The sequence below is a fragment of the Pristiophorus japonicus genome, chromosome 6 (assembly GCF_044704955.1).
Source record: "Pristiophorus japonicus isolate sPriJap1 chromosome 6, sPriJap1.hap1, whole genome shotgun sequence".
Classification (NCBI taxonomy): domain Eukaryota; kingdom Metazoa; phylum Chordata; class Chondrichthyes; family Pristiophoridae; genus Pristiophorus; species Pristiophorus japonicus.
Genome location: NC_091982.1, coordinates 238,743,758 through 238,762,695, shown reverse-complemented (window position 1 = coordinate 238,762,695; position 18,938 = coordinate 238,743,758). Strand labels below are relative to the sequence as shown.

Below are 18,938 nucleotides of genomic sequence, written 5' to 3'. Positions count from 1 at the left end.
TATGAACTACACCGTTGCACTTTCAAATGTGATGAGGAACAGGAGCTTAGTTGATTTTTGCTCCTCCCTAGCCTATCGCGCTTTGGCCAATTGTAGCACTCCCTACTGTTACTTTGGTAGGGATCAGCATACTCAGGAATCAAACCTAGTCTGTATGGCTCAGTACCACACTGGGGACTTACTCAGACAAACCAAAGCATTTCAGCCCCTCCAGCCTGTTTCGTCATTCAGTTAGGTCCTGGCTGATCTGGATCATAACTCTGCCTTAGTTCTGTAACCCCTGGACTAATAATCCAGTGACATGAGTTCAAATCCCCAGATGGCAGCTAGGAATTTAAATTCAGTTAATTAAATAAATCTGGAATACAAAGCTAGTGTCAGTAATGGTGACCATGAAACTACTGGATTGTTGTAAAACCCACCTGGTTCACTAATGTCCTTTAGGGAAGGAAATCTGCCGCCCTTACCTGGTCTGGCTAATATGTGACTCCAGACCCACAGCAATGTGGTTAATTCTTAACCTAGCGAGCCACTCATTCATACCAAACTGCTACGAAGAACAGCATTTCAAGAAGGCGGCTCACCACCACATTCTCGAGGGCTATTAGGGACGGGCAATAAATGCCAGCCTTGCCAGCGACGCCCACATGCCAGGAACAAATAAAAAAAATACTCTTGCCCAATAGAATATAAAGCATTTAATTGGTGAAAGCCAGTCTATTGGAGGTGGAAGTGGAAGTGTAATTAATCAAACGATGGATGCATTTGAGAAAAACAAGTTGACCCATCTTGGCTCATCTGTTCAAAAACGACCCATCATGTAGTCCACTACTCCAGGGTCTTTTGCCTTGCACTATCGGAACTGGAGGTTCATGGCCCTGTAATGAACAGCTTCCTGAATCAAAGGCGACACGAGGAAGCATGTTTTTACGCAGCGAGTTGCTATGATCTGGAATACGCTGCCTGAAAGGTCGGTGGAAGCAGATTTAATCGTAAACATTCGAGAGGGGAATTGGATGAATACGTACAGGGAATTCCTTTTTACAGGGCTAGGGGGGGAAGAGCGATGGCAGTGGCGGGGGGCCGGAAAGAGTGGGAGTAATTGGATAGCTCGAGCAAAGAGCCGTCACAGGCAGGATGGGCCGAATGGCCTCCGTCTGTGCTGTATCGACATTGCCATGAACAGAACAATGAGTGGATCGCAGCCAGTGGACTTTGAAGGGACTGTGAATAAAAATTCTACGGGTACAGATAATCGAAAAACAAAGCTGGAACCTACCAACACTTGTAGCGGGTGTCATGCACAATATTGAGCCTGCCCATCATGCATTGCAACAGGAAGGTGGATTTGAAAGGGGAGAAGAATTAAAACAACCCATCACATGTGTAATTAGAAACCATTGTAACAAAGAGGAAAAAAACTGTTATTGAGGGAACAGAGGCTTGTGCTGTGTCAGCACAATCAAATCATACAATAGCCTGATCTACAAGGAAACAGTGTGCTTTGTGAGGAACACGAATTTAAACATGTGTGCTGGTAGCTAACTTTGCTTTTTTACAATTGGATTTGGTGCCCTTTACACTGCCATTCACGAAACAACTGCTTCACGAAAAAAAAAACTAATTTGCTCTCCCTTTGTGACTCAGCCGTGTGCGAGTCAGAAATGGGGTTGATGGGTTCAAGTCCCACTCCAGAGACGTCAGCACATAATCCAGGCTGACACTCCCAGGGCAGTGCCGAGGGAGCGCTGTATCAGCCCTATCGAAATCCTTTCATGAGACGTTAAACTGAAGCCCTGTCTGCCCTCTCGGGTGGACGTAAAAGATCCCGGGGCACTGTTTCGAAGAAGAGCAGGGGGAGTTCTCCCTTGTGTCCGGGCCAATAATTATCCCTCAACCGATTGTCTGGTCCTTTATCTCATTGCTGTTTGTGGGAGCTTGTGGTGTGCAAAATTAGCGGTCGCATTTCCTACATTACAGCGGGAAACATTTTTTTAATGGTTTTTGGAAATGGATACAGAATTGATTTTTTTTTTGGAACAGATTGACATTTTGAAACATGATGAAAAATGAAGATGTTCATACGTTACAAATAAATGTGTTTTCTGCCCTCTCTCTCTGTTGTGCGGCTCTTTGCACTGCACAACAAACCTTGACGAAGAGAAGAAGCTCGCAGACCAGTAGCCATTGCCACACAATTAGCTGACCACTAGGAGGAAGTCAAGTTCAGCTGATGGTGAACCTTCCATCCATAAAGGAAAGCCTTGCATTTATATAAAGCCTTTCACCACCACCGGACGTCTCAAAATGCTTTACAGCCAAGGAAGTAATTCTGGTGAGTGCAGTCACTGTTGTAATGTAGGAAACGTGGCAGCCAATTTGCGCACAGCAAGCTCCCACAAACAGCAACGCGATAATGATCAGATAATCAGGTTTTTTTTTGTTATGGTGATTGAGGCATAAATATTGGCCCCAGGATACCGGGGATAACTCCCCTGCTCTTCGACGAAATAGTGCCATGGGATCTTTTACGTGGACTTGAGAGAGCAGACAGGGCCTCGGATTAACGTCTCATCCGAAAGACTGCACCTCCGACAGTGCAGCACGCCCTCAGCACTGCACTGGAGTGCCATGGCCTTAATGACCTCTCTTCATCTGCTGAAAATTTCAATTGACATCAACTCTTCTGGGGGAGAGAATTCCAGATTTCTTCTACACTTTCTGTGAAACAAATGCTTCCCGATTTCACTTTAAAATGTCCTAGCTCTAATTGTAAGATTGTGCCCCCTTGTCTGGAATCTTTGTACCAACTCTACCAGACCCTTTTACAATTTAAAACACTTCGATTAGATCACACCTCAACCATCTAAACTCAAGGGAATACAAGCCTAGTTTATGAAACCTGTCCTCATAATTTAAACCATTTTAGCCCCAGGTATTATTCTGGTGAATCTGCACTGCACTGCACCCTCTCGAAGGCCAATGTATCTTTCCTGTTGGGCTGTGCTCAAAGCACCTGGAATTACTTAGTAGGACTCCCGCCTCGCAGTCAGAAGGTTGTAGGTTCAAGTCCCACTCCAGGACTTGAGCATGCAATCTAGGCTGACACTCCAGTGCAGTACCGAGGGAGTGCTACACTGTTGGAGGTGCTGTCTTTCGGATGAGACGTTGAACTGAGGTTTTGTCTGCCTGTTGAGGTGGACATAAAAGTCCCCTTGCCAATTCTCCCAGTGTCCTGGCCAGTACTTCCCCCTCAGCAGCATCAACACCAGATTATTTAGTCATTCATTCACTTGCTGTGGGACCTTGCTGTGCATAATTGGTTGTTGCATTTGACCACATTATTACAGTGACTGCATTTCAGAACTACTTAATTGGCTGTGAAGCACTTTGAGACATACTGAAGGTGCAGTAAGGTGCTATAAAAAATGCAATATTTTTCTTAATAATAGCCCATTGATCTTAAGTCAGCTCCTCACACCATCAAGCTCAGTAAATGCCATTTAAACTCACCAGAGGTACATAATTTATGATAAATATTGCTCTGGCCAACATTTATCCCTCAACCAACATCACTAAGAACAGATTATCTGGTCATTATCACATTGCTGTTTGTGCTTCCTTGGCTGTAAAGCGTTTTGAGACATCCTGTGGTCGTGAAAGGCGCTACAGAAATGCAAGTTCTTTCTTTAATTACAAGTGTGTCTATTTGATTTTTTTTAAAGGGGTCGATAGTGGCCCTTTCCTTTGAACCCTGTGTCATGCTAACACAGTGATGGCAGTGTAAAGGTTTTATTACGTTTCTACAGCAGGTCTGGTTCACTTCAGTAACTTTTCAGAAGTGCATTCAATTCAACAGAGTCGGAGGGCTCGCGGGGTGGGGGAGGGGAGGCCAGCAGAATGCCGCAGGGCTGTAACAGCCAAGTCCTAAATATTACAACCGCACAACATTTAAAAGGTTTAAAGTGAATGGGAGTGGAGAGCAGCTAACGGAGGGGCACTGTTCATACCAGCACACATAATAGCCTTGAGGGAAATGTGAAGCAAATGAAACGTAAAGCAGCAGTGATCATATTATCAGCTCAGTTGCACCAACTCGCAAACATTTGTGGCTGAATGCTGTAGGTCCCTTTAAGCAAGAATATTTCCGACAGCCGTCAATAATGACTCTTCTTATTTTTTTCGTCAATCACACTCAAAAGCTTCATCGCAATTGTTGCCGGGGATGCCTTTTTGTCCCCCGGATGTAATAATGGTTGAGATTGGTAAAGTTTTATGTTTCGGGAGAGGTGTGTACAGAGACCCACAGCAGCCGCTTTATAAGTACAGACTCGTTGAATAAAGATACAGTGAAAAACATTAAACCAGGGACGGAAGGAAATAGGAGAATGGGTCAGCCCGTGCCAGTAATTATAACTGGGACCAATGAACAACTGACTTGTTTCCTCTGCTATTAGTCACACTTTTGCACTGCAATTTAACCCTTTCACATCCCTTTACTTATAGCCGTGTAACCGCGGTTACTTTGCCCGACGTTTGTCACAGTCGGTGAAATGCTCACAGATTTGTGCAGCTGGTGCACAGTGAGTGGCTTAGCCAGTCATGTGATGCGCACAAGACTCAATAAAACCCCAGTTAATTGAGTTCAGGTTCCCCACGATGAGGCGTGCAGCTGTGAACCCGGTGGAATAAACTGGCGGGGTTCAGTTTGATTGTTAAACCTTTGCTAATAAACCAGCTAATTCTTGACAGCAAATGTGTAGCTGTGAATTCTTAAGCAAATACACTGCAGTTGGGAAGCTTGGAGATTGGCCTTTCATCTCGGAGATTTCGGGCTCAAATCTAGCCCAAGCTGATAGGCATTGGGGCTTACAGCATGGTAGGAGGCCGTTCAGTCCATCGTATTTGTGCTGGCTCTGAGCTAGAGAGATCCATAAAACCTACCTCATCGCCGGGTTCTCACCCAATATTCCTGTAATTCTCCTCTGCTTCGAGTGTTAAACAACCGCACAACCATAAGACGAAGGTAAGCACTAGCTTTGAGGGACCTATGTAAATTGAGGTTGGGTAGTCTGAAGCCAGATCCCAGTGGCATGGGTCGACAGCACTAACTGGCAATGCCCCTCAGACAGGAGAAGGAGTGGCGAGAGACTGTGGAGGGACGTGATCGGGGCCCAGGGGAGGAGCGAGTTCGGGGTCAGGAGCCCAGGGGCAGCACGGACCAGCCCACACTGCAATATGTGTGCGCACTAGGTCTGTGCAGCAGAGCTGGTCTCCAGTTGTCTTGGGTAATCCTTGCCACTGGACCAAGACCTAGTTCTGTCAAACCCTTCAGGATGTAGTTCAGGTCCTTCATTGAAACACCTGTGAACTCGTCCTTTTTTTGGCGTGGAAGCAAGTCATCCTCGTTTCGAGGGACCGCCTATGATGATGATGAAGGCTGATTGGTAATGGACAGGGTCACACTGGTGCAGCTCAGAGTGCTCTTTCAAGGTTGGGCTTGATGTGTATTGTGTACGTGTATGAGGGCAGAATAAAGGGACATCTATGCTGCACTCAACCTGGGGATGTTCGATGGCAATACTGGGTGCCCGAAATGGGGAATGTTCCAATTCCAAGCACTAACTATCCCTCACCGGAAATAATCAGCCGTGGCTCAGTGGCCAACACTCTCGTCTTATTAGCTAGAAGGTCATGGGTTCAAATCCCACTCTAAAGACTTGAGCATATAATCCAAGCTCACACTTCAGTGCAGGACTGAGGGGGTGCTACACTGTCGGATGAGCTGTTAAACTGCCTTTTTAGCTGGATGTAAAAGATCCCACAGCACTATCTCGAAGAAGAGCAGGGGAGTTACCCCCGGTGTCCTGGCCAATATTTATCCCTCAACCAACATCACTAAAACCGATGATCTGATCATTATTACATTGCTGTTTGTGGGAACTTTCTGCGCACATCTTTGTTGCTGTGTTTTCAACATTGCAACCGTGACTACACTTCAAAAGTATTTCATTGGTTCTAAAGTGTTTTGGGATGTCCTGATGTTGTGACAGGTGCTATATAAATGCTTTAATTCGCTCGGGAGAGGATATTACAAAAAAATACAAAAAGAATCTTTGAAACAGGGCTGGGTAGATTGAGTGTGAATGTGTTGATTCCAGCTCGGGCAACGATCGGGACGTTACAATTAACCTCCAAGTCTTTTTGTCAGGAAGGGGATTCTCAGCCAGGGTTTCCACTTCCAACTGCAATCCAATGAACCCCACCCCCCATTGGAAAATAGGCAGGTAATCCTTGGATGAGGAACAGGGTCAGACTAGGGTCATTGTTGTCCCTGAGGGTTGGACACACTGCAGGCGTTCACCGTCTGAGCACATACCTGGCAATCGATTGCTGGTGTGAGGCTGGTACAGGTGCAGTGTCCCGAACCTAGAACTCCAAAAACCGGAATTGTCCGAAAATCGGATATTTCGGCGAGCGGCGAGGAGCGGAGGAGGGCGAGGTCCGAAATCCGGCAAAACCCGAAATCCGGCACGGATTCTGTCTTGAGGATTCTGGATTTCAGACATTGTACCTGTACCTGCTCATCTCCAACCCCAACATGGGGCAGCCTCCCATTGCTCCAAACTTAACCTCCAAAGCAGTATTCTACCTCACTTTCCTCTTCAACAAGAGGAGGGGGGAAAGCAAAGGAATCAACACTTCATGATTCCCCTTTGCTTTTTTTAAATTCATAAGTGGGTCATGAGAGCACATGATGGTTCGCAGATAAATCTATATAAACGCGTGAATCCTGACCTCTATCTGTCCTTTTCTATGCTTCATGAGCTGTGCTTACATAAGAACATAAGAAATAGGAGTAGGAGTAGGCCATCTGGCTCCTCGAGCCTGCTCCACCATTTAATACGATCATGGCTGATCTGATCATGGGTTCAGCTCCACTTCACTGCCTGCTCCCCATAACCCTTGACTCCTTTATCGTTCAAAAATCTGTCGATCTCCACCTTAAATATATTCAATGATCCAGCCTCCACAGCTCTCTGGGGGAAGAGAATTCCACAAATTTATAACCCTCTGAGAGAAGACATTCCTCCTCATTTCCGTTTCAAATGGGTGGCCCCTTATTCTGAAACTATGCCCCCTAGTTCTAGATTCCCTCACGAGGGTGAAACATCCTCTCTGCATCTACCCTGTCCAGCCCCCTCAGAATCTTAACCTTGCTTAACAAAGCGAGGCGTGTGAATGTTGGCGCTAAATTATACTGGGGCTAAAAGGGTTAAATCATGAGGACAGGTTGCGTAGACCACTCTTGTACCCCCTCTCTCTCTCTCTCTCCCTCTCTTTCTCTAGAGTATAACAGATTAAAAGGTGATCTAATTTATGATGATTGAAATATTCGATAGGGTAGATGGAGATAACTAATTCCTCTGGTTGGAGTGGGGGAAATGCTAACCTGTATGAAATAAATGTAGGTGTCACTGCTCAAGCTGTGCGTAAAGATACTTCGTAATAATATTTCTCAGACAGTGTCCGCGTAGCAGAATTCCACAGCCTGAGCTCCAATTATGCGTCGTTTATACTGCAGACTCACTCGGTGTCCCAATCCCATCCTTACAGCCAGCAGAGGGAGCAAGATTTTATCCAGATTAGATTCAAACCCAGTTTCCAAAGCAGTACTCTACCTCACTCCCAACACCCAGTCCTTTAACTCATTCTTGGCAGTCAATAACCAGGGGGTATAGATTTAAAGCAATTGGGAGAAGGATTCGAGGGGAGTTGAGGAGAGTTTTTTTCAGCCAGAGGGTGATGTGGGTCTGGAACTCACTACCTGAAAGGATGGCGGAGGCAGAAACCCTCATCGCATTTAAAAAGTACTTGGATGCGCACTTGAAGTGCCGTAACCCACAGGGCTACGGACCAAGAGCTGGAAAGTGGGATTAGGCTGGATAGCTCTTTTTCGGCCGGCACACACACGATGGGCCGAATGGCCTGCTCTTCTGTGCCATAAATTTCTATGCTTCTATGATTTTAAATGAATTTTCTCTGCTCCTCTCCTGAAGGTGCTGACTCTGACTGAGGTGTGGTTCCACTGGCATTAACCTCCCTCCAGTCCCAAGTGGTCACTCATCACGGATAAGTTGCGAGAGTGAGAGAAAGAAGGAGGTACAGACAGACGATGGTCAGAGAAAAGAGAAAAGAGGCAGCAGCAGCAGCATTATCATACGAGGGAGAAAGAAAGAGAGAGCGATAGTGGTAGTGAGAGAAAGATAGAAACAATGGAAAATAAAAAATACACTGACAGAAACAGAGAATTGGCTAACTGAGATTTCAAAGGATGTGAGTTAAAAATAAGATTGCATTTAGAAAAGGAAATGTTTTAAATTAAATTCAGTAAAGCCCTATTTAAAATCTCATCGAAATGAAATGGATTTGGGACGTGACTTAAATAAAATGGTGCATTCATGCAGTTTTAAATGGGAATTTCACCCATTGAGCACTGGCAACACCCTCGTTCAAATAGTTGGTTATCAATAGACCAGTCTCCTGCACATACCAGAAATATCTACTTGCGGGCCTCGATAACTGCCACCCATCAGCGAATTAAGCTAAGGGTCAGGAATCTAGTGATCTTTGTCATTATGCCAAACTCTTTCATGCTTGTATTTTGTTTTTGCAAGATGTGTTTGGATGAACAAGTCTCTTTAGTCTATCTCATTTCATCCTTCCAGAATACCAATCCCATGTCTTCCCATTGCACTGTCTGGCTGTTTCTCAAATGAATCCCGTCTTGACCCGCCCCTCCTGGCAACCGGTTCCCGCAATTAATCGTCCTCGGTGTAAAGAGATCATTCTTGACATCTGCCCTAAACTTGCCCTTTACGATTCTGACCTGTGCCCTCTGGTGCTGTTGCCCATGGCACATCTGTAAGTATTGTTCCGACTTTCTCGATCCTGTTCTGCATTTCTATACGGTTCTCTCACAGAGGGGTCATTTTGACTTTGGGACAGCGTGTAAAACGGGTGATATCGACTCAGCCACCCGCTATGCATCTCTCCCGGATTTTATAAAAATGGAGAGAGTTCCAATATCGGCCATTTTATACCAGCGCCCAAGTTCAAAATGACTCCCCACAATCTTTCCTTCCATTTGATTTTATCCTTTTCTATTTTGGCCTATTATTTTGCCTCTTTGCTCACTAAGCTCTTGCCAAGTAGCAGAGGAAGGCGGTTTATTACGACAATCCTAATGGAAAAGTCATCAGTGACCAAGGGTCACCTTTGCCCCTATGTTCAGTTACACGCTGTCCCAGCTTTGTGACCGCCGGCTGAACTGACTCCATGAAGACCAGTAACAGGCAATGGACAGCGTGGAAGGGAGCGAGGAGGGGATTTCTCCTGGCCGCGCGAGAAAGCCCACTCTTCTTCAGCGGATGGATTGAGAATCCAAAGAAGGTGGAGGAAGCTGGCTCATACGCCCACTCCCCTAACACACACGCGTCTAGGACGACAGCGGCACTTTTCCAATCAGAGCGAGCGGGCACTGGAGAGTTCATCGTCGCTGGGCTTCCTTGCCTTCGCATCGCTGCAAGTCTCACGGAGCCACCAGCTGCACCTGGGGAGTTTGGGGGGGGGGGGAAGGGGGGGGCACAATTTGAACCAAACCCGCGGGTCGTGAAACTGATGGGAACGGGTGCAATGTTGGTTTTACAGCGACGTTGCCGCTAAGCTGCGTGGCCACGCGGACATCTGCAAGGCCCCCTCACAGGGTGTTCACCGGCTTGTCCGTTGTAGAGACCGCACATGCAAAGAAATTTGAACGGGTCGCGCGCTGGCCGAGCAGGAGGCGGTGCAGCTTACGGAGGGGGGGATGTTGTATTAGACCCCTGCCCAATTTCACCCCCCTCCCGTTGAAGTCAGTGGGCGGGGTGAAAATCAGGCGTTCCCAATCCCGTCCCGTGAGCTATGTTGGAGCCACCTCCACTCAACCTTGTTTCTTTGGTAGCTACGCAACTTTTTGTATCACTCTGTCCTTCCGGGATGGAGATTCCGCCAGAGGTTCTTCCTTTCCTCCACCACTGCGGCAGAAGATCTGCAGAAACCCCTTGAAAACAGCCTCTCCGTCGATCTGCCACCAAAATGGCGAGGAGATACATCACCCCCTCACTCCCCCGCCATCTCCCTCAAACCCCAGACTGGTTCAACAGACTGATTCCTGGGATGGCAGGACTGACATATGAAGAAAGACTAGATCGACTAGGCTTATATTCACTGGAATTTAGAAGAATGAGAGGGGATCTCATAGAAACATGTAAAGTTCTGATGGGATTGGACAGGTTAGATGCAGGAAGAATGTTCCCGATGTTGGGGAAGTCCAGAACCAGGGGTCACAGTCTAACGATAAGGGGTAAGCCATTTAGGACCGAGATGAGGAGAAACTTCTTCACTCAGAGAATGGTGAACCTGTGGAATTCTCTACCACAGAATGTTGTTGAGGCCAGTTCATTAGATATATTCAAAAGGGAGTTAGATGTGGCCCTTACGGCTAAAGGGATCAAGGGGTATGGAGAGAAAGCAGGAATGGGGTACTGAGGTTGCATGATCAGCCATGATCATATTGAATGGTGGTGCAAGCTCGAAGGGCCGAATAGCCTACTCCTGCACATATTTTCTATGTTTCTATGTTTTCCCCGCACCCCTCTCCCCCAACCGTCCCCCTCTCCCCTGTCCCCCTTTCCCACCCACCTCTCCCCCACCCCAACCCCACAGAAATCAATAGCAAAAGGCTTTTGAAAGCAAGCTCGGCCTCGTACTTCCCCTTAAGTTACCCTGGCTTCTCCCCTGCTCTCTTTAGCCCTGATGACCTCCAGCACTCTGCTAGCCTGGCTCTTTATCTTAATTTTCTCCAAGATCGTCAAAGGTGGCTCGTTGTCCCCCGATCTCTGATGTCACAAGCCCATGTCAGAGCCCAACCCCAGGGATGAAGGGCGTGGATCGGGTAGGAAGTCCATGCACTGAGCTTTCGGTACTTTCTCTTATTTCCTTAGGTTGCTTGAAGTTAGAAAACAAAAAGCTTGATATATATTTTTCTTTAATCTAGCGATCAACCGTGAAAAGGAAATTAAGAATAAGAAAAGAGGCACCAAGGAAATCAAATCATTTCGAACACAATTACAGGATTGCTATTGTTAGTGCGACTTTCTTTTTTTTACAAAAACACCGGCAAATCGAGTATTTTCCCTGCCTGGCACTCAATGTCAAGCATCAAGAGGCTTGCTCGCCTTACCTGGTGGGATGAAGGCTGCTTGTTGATGTAGCTGCATGTTTGCAAGGGCCTGTTGGTATTGGAAAACGCCAGCATTAAAGACGGTTGTGGCACCATTGGTTTTTTCGAGTGCAGGTCTCTTTGGTAACGGTGGTAGGACACCGGGAGGAAGACCCTGGAAATGTCGGGAGAAGTAGAGTAAAAAAAAACGATGGAAGAGGGAAAAAAAAAAACAGAACAACACACAATCAGTACAGAGTGCAAAATGCCAGGCGGCCATTATTTTTTCCCCAATTCTAGCCATCTAGCAAGCAAGCAACAAGAGTACTACCTGTAACAAGACAATTAAAAATAAATAAGCGGCAACAATATGTACAGCAAGCATTACTCAATAAACTAATTACTTAAAAAAAAAAATCAACAGGAAAATTTAAAAATAATAACTTGATCGTGTGTTATTACATCACAAAGCTTACGGTAAGAGAGGCTTAATATACAAAAACAGAATGCTGCACTGCTAGCTCCATGACGATCAATATTAAAAAGCAATGTTAACTACGATCTTTAAGAGCGATTAATAAAAGGAATATCTACAACAAAACAAAATGATAAACCCACACTTTTTCCCCCAAAACAAAAACCTGACATGCAACTCATGCAGGTACCTAAACACTGAGTAAACAGACATTTACACGCTACGACTTTAAACGGAAAAAAAAAGCCATGCCAACCACATAAGTACAGAATTATTATGAATAATATAAATTTAACATCCCCCAATGTTATGTTGGAGGGGCAATCCACAGATGATGAACTGAGTGTGGTACTTCAGTTAACACTATGGTTGCTTCTTTTTTTGCAGTCGCATCTTTTGGACAATTTAATGGCCAAATTGTCCCAAGTTTCATCTTTTTTGCCGCTTTGAAATTTTGAGAGAATGAAGTGTTTCTCTTGTTAACGTTTATCTCTCTTTGAGTCATTCAAAGCAGAGGATGCCACAGTCAATTTATCACCGCACTTTAGTATTTACAACAGAAAAAAAAGTACTAGTATTCATTTTTTTTGTCTTAAATAAATGTTTTAAGTTATAACTTGTAACCCTAATAAAGCTACATGCCAAGCTAAAAGGTGAAAGGTCATAGTACCAGGTCAAAGGTTGCCTCGAGGGGTCGCTTCAGTGATTTGACAGCCGACTGAGTCTTAATTAGCAGGCAGCGAGCACATGATGGCAATGGGCCAATGGGGTTCAAGCGCATTAACATAAACAGCAAGCAGAGGTGCATCATGGGGGCAGCAGTGCATTGTGGGTAGGTGAGGAAAAAAACAAATAAAAAAAACAAATCATCGGAATGCCATATACAACAAATAACAAGACTAGGCATGCACAATAAAGGCACTACTGAGTAGTTATTGTGAGGCTAATGACTTTTACACATATATAGTAAAGGTAATTACAAAAAAAAAACAGTGTCCTATTAAAACAAGGCAGAGTCTGTCTCCTGTGTCTTTTGCCTCTCCTGTTCTGGGCAACACTACGTGTTGGAACACAGTGCCAGATTCCTCCCTTCACGCTAAGCATACTAACACTTCATAGATATCGCACAATGAGGTTTTACTGCGGGCTAGTATAAATTTTATGGACATATCTCCGCATATAATAAATAATAACATGGTGAGAGAAATATACAAATATAGCCTAAAGCAAAGGAACAGTCAACCAAGTTAAAAACAGGTATTAGCTGCCACTCATTAATATTACTGCCTTTACCAAACCTTCCACTTAACGACAAAGGGGTGCAAACGATAATTTTAAAGGGTGCAGCACATAAACAAAGGTTGCAAATCATATTGCTCAACTGTTTATTTCTCACCCTACTAAGTCATGGAAGGAAAAAGCATAATTGCGGCACTAAAATTATCAGCAGGCTCCTTTAACTCCCCCTGCCGGCCGCTTACACCCGGTCAGATTGGCGCTTGCCACTCACCATGGCGGCTGCAGTGGCAGCTGCCTGGGCAGCCGCGGCCTGATTCACTTGGTGCTGGGCCGCCTTTATCTTGGCCTGCAGGTGGGCGGGGGGATGGAAGTACTTGCACTTTTCCCGGGAGCACCGGCCCTTGATGTAATCCATGCACACGGTGACGGTGTTGTCGTTGGTGTCTACCATCGCGATGTCCGCTGGGTGGGCAAAGCGGCAGTCATTCTCGCCCCTGGTGCAGTTTCCGCGTTGGAACTCCCTGCACACCTGCAACACAGAAGTTAACCGCATCCACTTAAATCCTCCTTATTTTGCTGAAACGCTTCCCAGTCAACAACAACAAGAAATTGTATTTATATAGCTCCTTTACCACAGTGAAACGTCCCAAAGCGCTTCACAGGAGTATTATGGCAAGCAAGTCCCAGGTGGGCAGAAGAAACGCTTCAAGGACACCTTCAAAGCCTCCTTGGAGAAAATGCAACATCCCCACTGACCTCCGGGAATCCTTGGCCCACGACCGCCCAAAGTGGAGGAAGAGCATCTGGGAAGGCGCCGACCACCTCGAGTCTCTTCGCCGGGAGCACGCGGAAGAAAAGCGCAAACAGCGGAAAGAGCACACGACCACCCAAGCATCCCACCCACCATCTGCCCCACCTGTGACAGAGACTGTAGTTCCTGCATTGGTCTCTTCAGTCACCAGAGGACTCATATTAGTGTGGAAGCAAGTCATCCTCGACCCCGAGGGACTGCCTAAGAAGGAAGAAGATGAGATAAAAAATGTTAAACTGAGCCGCATAAGTAGAAATTAGGGCAGGTGACCAAAAACTTGGTCAGCAGGTAGGTTTTAATGAGCGTCTTGAAGGAGGAAAGAGAGGTAGAGAGGCGGAGAGGTTTAGGGAGGGAGTTCCAGAGCTTAGGACCTTGGCAACAGAAGGCATAGACACCAATGCTTGAGCGATTATAATCAGAGATGCTCAAGAGGGCAGAATTAGAGGAGCACAGACATCTCGGGGGTTTGTGGGGCTGGAGGAGATCACAGATGAGGCCATGGAGAGATTTGAAAACAAGGATGAGATTTTTGAAATCGAGGCGTTGCTTAACCGGGAGCCAATGTAGATCAGCGAGCACAGGGGTGATGGGTGAGCGGGACTTGGTGCGAGTCAAATTAAAAACAAACAGTCTAAGTTCACAATTTTGTGGTCGCTCCAATAACAGTCAAGGCCCTGACCAATAAGGATATAGAGGCACTGGAGAAGGTGCAAAATAAAAGATTTCCAAGGATGATACCAGAACTGAGAGGTTATAACTGATCAGAAAAGACTGAACAGCCTGGGGGCTCTTTACTCTAAAAATGAGTAGGCAGAAGGGTGACCTGATAGAGGTCTTCAAAATTACCAAGGGGTTTGATAGGGTAGATACACAGAAATAAAATGCTGGAAATATTCAGCAGGTCAGGCAGTATTGGTGGAGAAAGAAACAGGGTTAACGTTTCAGGTCGATGACCTTGCGTCACAACCTGTACAAATTATGTTTCTGCTTGTGGGGGAATTCCAAAACTAGGGGTCATCAATATAAGATAGTCACTGATAAATCTAAGAAGGGATGCAGGAGAAACGTTTTTACTCAGAGAGTAGTTAGAATGTGGAACTCGCTACCACATGGAGTGGTTGAGCTGACTAGTATAGATCCATGCATCATTATCATCATCATCGGCAGTCCCTTGGAATCGAGGAAGACTTGCTTCCACTCCTGAAGTGAGTTCTTTGGTGGCTGAACAGTCCAATACAAGAGCCACAGACTCTGTCACAGGTGGGACAGATAGACGTTGAGGGAAGGGAGGGGTGGGCCTGGATCTATGCAAGGGAAGCTGGCTAGGTATATGGGGGAGAAAGGATATGCTGATCGGGTTAGTTGAAGAGGTGCGGGAGGAGGCTCGGGTGGAGCATCAATGCTGGCATGGACCAGTTGGGCTGAATAGCCTGATTCTAGGCTGTAAATTCCATGTAATTCTATGTAACTCAATGTAGTTAAACAAAGCACATTGTACGTTTTGAAAATCAGAGCTTTAGATGACTATAATGCCCCTCATAAGAGACTGCTTGCTAAAATTGGAGCTCATGGAATTGAAGACAAATTATTGACCTGGTTGGAAAATTGGTTGAGTTGCAGGAGACAGGGAGTAGGGATAATGGACAGGTTCTCTAATTGGCAGAAGTGACTGGTGGCGTCCCACAGGGATCCATGTTGGGGCCTCAACTATTCTCCGTACTTATTAACGACTTAGATGATGGGATAGAGAGCCACATATCCAAGTTTGCCGATGACACAAAGATAGGAGGTACTGTAAGCAGTGTAGATGGATGCATAAAATTACAAAGAGATATGAATTGATTAAGTGAATGGGCATAACTGTGGCAAATGGATTTCAAAATAGGCAAGTTTGGACCTAAAAAGGACAGAACAGAGTACTTACTAAATGCGAAAAACAGTGGAAGTCCAAAGAGACTTAGGGGCCCATGTACATAGATTGTTAAAACATCATGAATAGATACAGAACATCATCAAAAAGGCTGTACAAAGCCCTAGTTAGACCAAACCTGGAGTACTGTGTTCAGTTCTGGGCTTGTTAGGGCTGAAAAAACACAAGCCAACACAAACATGATCCTAGCTGCAGTGCTGGTATGCTTATCAGGTGCCAATACAAAGTATACAATAGTTGCATAACTCTAGGTCTGGGAGCTTTTTAAATACAACCTACCATAATACAAGTGCAATAATTTAATCGATATATCCTGTGGATATATTGGCCTTGGAGGGAGTGCAGCGTTGCTTAATCAGAACGATAAGAACATAGGAAATAGGAGCAGGAGTGGGCCATTTGGCCCTTCGAGCCTGTTCGCCAGGCTGGTCTTCTGCCTCAATTTAAGCTTCCCACACTATCCCCATATCCCTTGGTTCCCTTATTATCCTAAAATCTATAGAAAAATGGCGACGCAGTGGGGCTTGTCGGGGACATGAAGCCGGGTCCTCTCACACTTCTATTGGTGAAAACCCAAGGATTAAATTATGAGGAGAGATTACACAAACTAGTGTTGTATTCTCTGGAACATAGAAGGTTAAGGGGTGTTTTGACCAAAGTTTTCAAGCTACTAAGCAGAACTAATAGGGTAGATAGAGGGAAATTATTTCCACTGGTTAGGACGAGGGGGCATGGTCTGAAAATTAGAGCCAGGCCTTTCAGGAGTGCCACAAAGGCTGATAGAAATTTGGAACTCTCTTCTGCAAACAGCAATTGATGCTTGGTCAATTGTTAATTTTAAACCTGAGATTAATAGATTTTTGTTAACCAAGGGTATTAAGGAAAACGGACCAATGACAGAACAGGCTCGAGGGGCTGAATGGCCTCCTCCTGTTCCTATGTTCCTGGAAGGAGCTTTAGTAACAGAAAAAGATTATTAGGCCCAGTAAACCTGTCCTTTCTTCATTGAAATTAAAGTGTAAATTGTTACGAAGATAGAAAATGACAATCAGGAAAAGACCAGCTGGTCCAGCAAGCTGCCCCACACTCATGTTGGCTGGAGCATCGTGAATAGACACTTCATACCACCCTACAGCCATATAATCTCCAGGGAGACGCAAATAAATCAGGGCCAATAGGGAAAGAAATACCCTGGAAAATTCCTCTCCGATTACTGAAGTCTGACTCATCCCCCGTGTCCATGTTGAGGAGACAGAGCTCGCAGTAATAGGCTGCCAATTTGAGGTGATAATGGTTCTTTTTGAAGCATAAGCTCTAGGATAGGATAGATTGGTGCAAGGATGCTCGAGGTACAAACTGATACGTCCTTACTATACAGTATAAATGCACACGAGGCCCATGCTTGAGAGAAGGTCAGTCTGTGACCTGTCCTTTATTCCATAGCACTCAAGTGATGGAAGTGGGTGGAGCTTCCCCTTTTATATCTGAAGGTCCAAGTTAGGAGTGTCTCCCACAAGTTCACCACCTAGTGGTCATTCTTCTCACAGCGTACAACTTAGGTCAGATTATACATGGGTTACAATGCTGGTTGAATACATGACACAAACAGACTTCAAATATAACAAGCTCAGAAGCTCCAATCCAGTCAGCGGAGGAGCTAAAACTCCCCAATAGGAAACACCAAGCGGATGAGATTCACTGCTTGGAGCGCAAATGGGACATTCGGGCGCTCGGTGCTCAGGATTTGTTTTGAAGAACATTAAGAACGAGGAGCAGAAGTAGACCATTCAGCCCCTCGAGCCTTCTCCGCCATTCAATAAGATCATAGCGGATCTTCTACCTCAACCCCACTTACCCCACATCCCTTGACCCTCTTTATATCCCCCAAAAATATTATGAAAGACCCCAGCGAGGGTCAGTGTCGGGAGTGCAAAGTCGAAACTTCATCAGTCCCACAGAGTTTGGAGTAACAAAGTTTGAATGCTTCACCCCTTTAATAATAGGAAAGATACATTTACTGGGGGCTTGATTTTAAAAGGTGTAAGCGTGAGTGTGTGTGTTGGGTCAAGGAAATGAGGAAACTCCCAGAGAATTAAATAATGTGATTATGCCGAAATATTAAAATTGCAGTGTTTTTTGTATAAAATGCACGACTTGATGGTTTGTTGGTACTTTTCAGGATAAAACGACTCACAAATGGGACCTATTCGACAAGGTCTAAAGCCATTTGCAGAGTTTGCTCTGGAGAATTGTGAGAAACTGTAATACATAATGGCCCTGAATTCACGGCCCATGCGGGTACGTGTGAGGTGTGCATATGCCCATAGGGGCCCCGCAAGTTCCGGGCTTAGGCATGCGAGGTGCATGCGCCTAAACACGGAACTTGCAATTTGTCAACAATCCTCTTGACAGATCGCACACATCTGAAGGTAAAGGGCCTCCGCGGGCGGGGTGTTGGGCTATTCGCCCTACTCCCGCCCACCAACTGCCCTTGAAATTCTTATTACAGGTTGAACCTCTCTTATACGGCACCCTTGGGACCCGGCCTGTGCTGGTTGAGGGATTTTGTCAGACGAGGGGAGGTCACGTTAAATTGGATGGTACAGGTACTGAGCAAGGGGATATCGGGGTTGGCTGGCTTGGGGCTGGGAGTGCAGCAGCGAGATTGTGGGGGGGGCGGGGGTGGTGGGGGGGGGCGGTGGATCGCGGGGTCAGGCTAGCGATTGCGGGAGTCGGCACCGAGGAAGGACTTCAATTTGTTCATGTCGGAGCGGCCCGGAATGGTGCCGGTCGAGTCCGGATAAAGGAGGTTCAACCTGTACTGATAAAAGCAGGCGTAAGGCTTGCTTTTATCAGCACAAGACTTTTAAAGGACAGAAAAATATTTGTTTTTTCAATAATTTAAACATTATAAATCCTATTAAATAAGGTTATTTATTTTTAAACCCTGTAACATATGTAAATTTATTTTTCAAAAAATTCCACTTTTGTTTTAAATAATTAATTAAATTCTATTTTGATTTATTTTAAATATTTAATTTTTAAAAACATTTATTTTAAGTGCTTGTGTGTTTTGGGCATATTCTCATTCATACTTATAGAGACTTCTTTGTCTACGGAGCTCATCATAAGTATGAATGGGGATCCCCATGCCTTGATTGGTTGGGCCGACCCATGTGATCCCAGGGATGGGTACAAAGCACCTACGTCCCTGGGATAT

At 45.5% G+C, this 18,938-nt stretch overlaps 1 protein-coding gene across 18 annotated transcripts in view; it reads right to left on the bottom strand.

Annotated features, from left to right (window-relative positions):
- Positions 1–18,938, bottom strand: part of mbnl1 (muscleblind-like splicing regulator 1) — a 367,597-nt gene that overhangs the window by 16,542 nt on the left and 332,117 nt on the right. For 11 of the 18 annotated variants that reach the window (XM_070883734.1, XM_070883748.1, XM_070883733.1 and 8 more), the window contains 4 exons: positions 13,249–13,506; positions 12,409–12,462; positions 11,285–11,438; positions 1,280–1,315 (listed from right to left, as the gene is read on the bottom strand). In XM_070883734.1, the coding sequence (XP_070739835.1) occupies positions 1,280–1,315; positions 11,285–11,438; positions 12,409–12,462; positions 13,249–13,506 (502 nt within the window). The remainder of the gene's footprint in view (positions 1–1,279; positions 1,316–11,284; positions 11,439–12,408; positions 12,463–13,248; positions 13,507–18,938) is intronic. The other 7 variants (XM_070883739.1, XM_070883743.1, XM_070883747.1 and 4 more) reach the window with 3 other exon arrangements.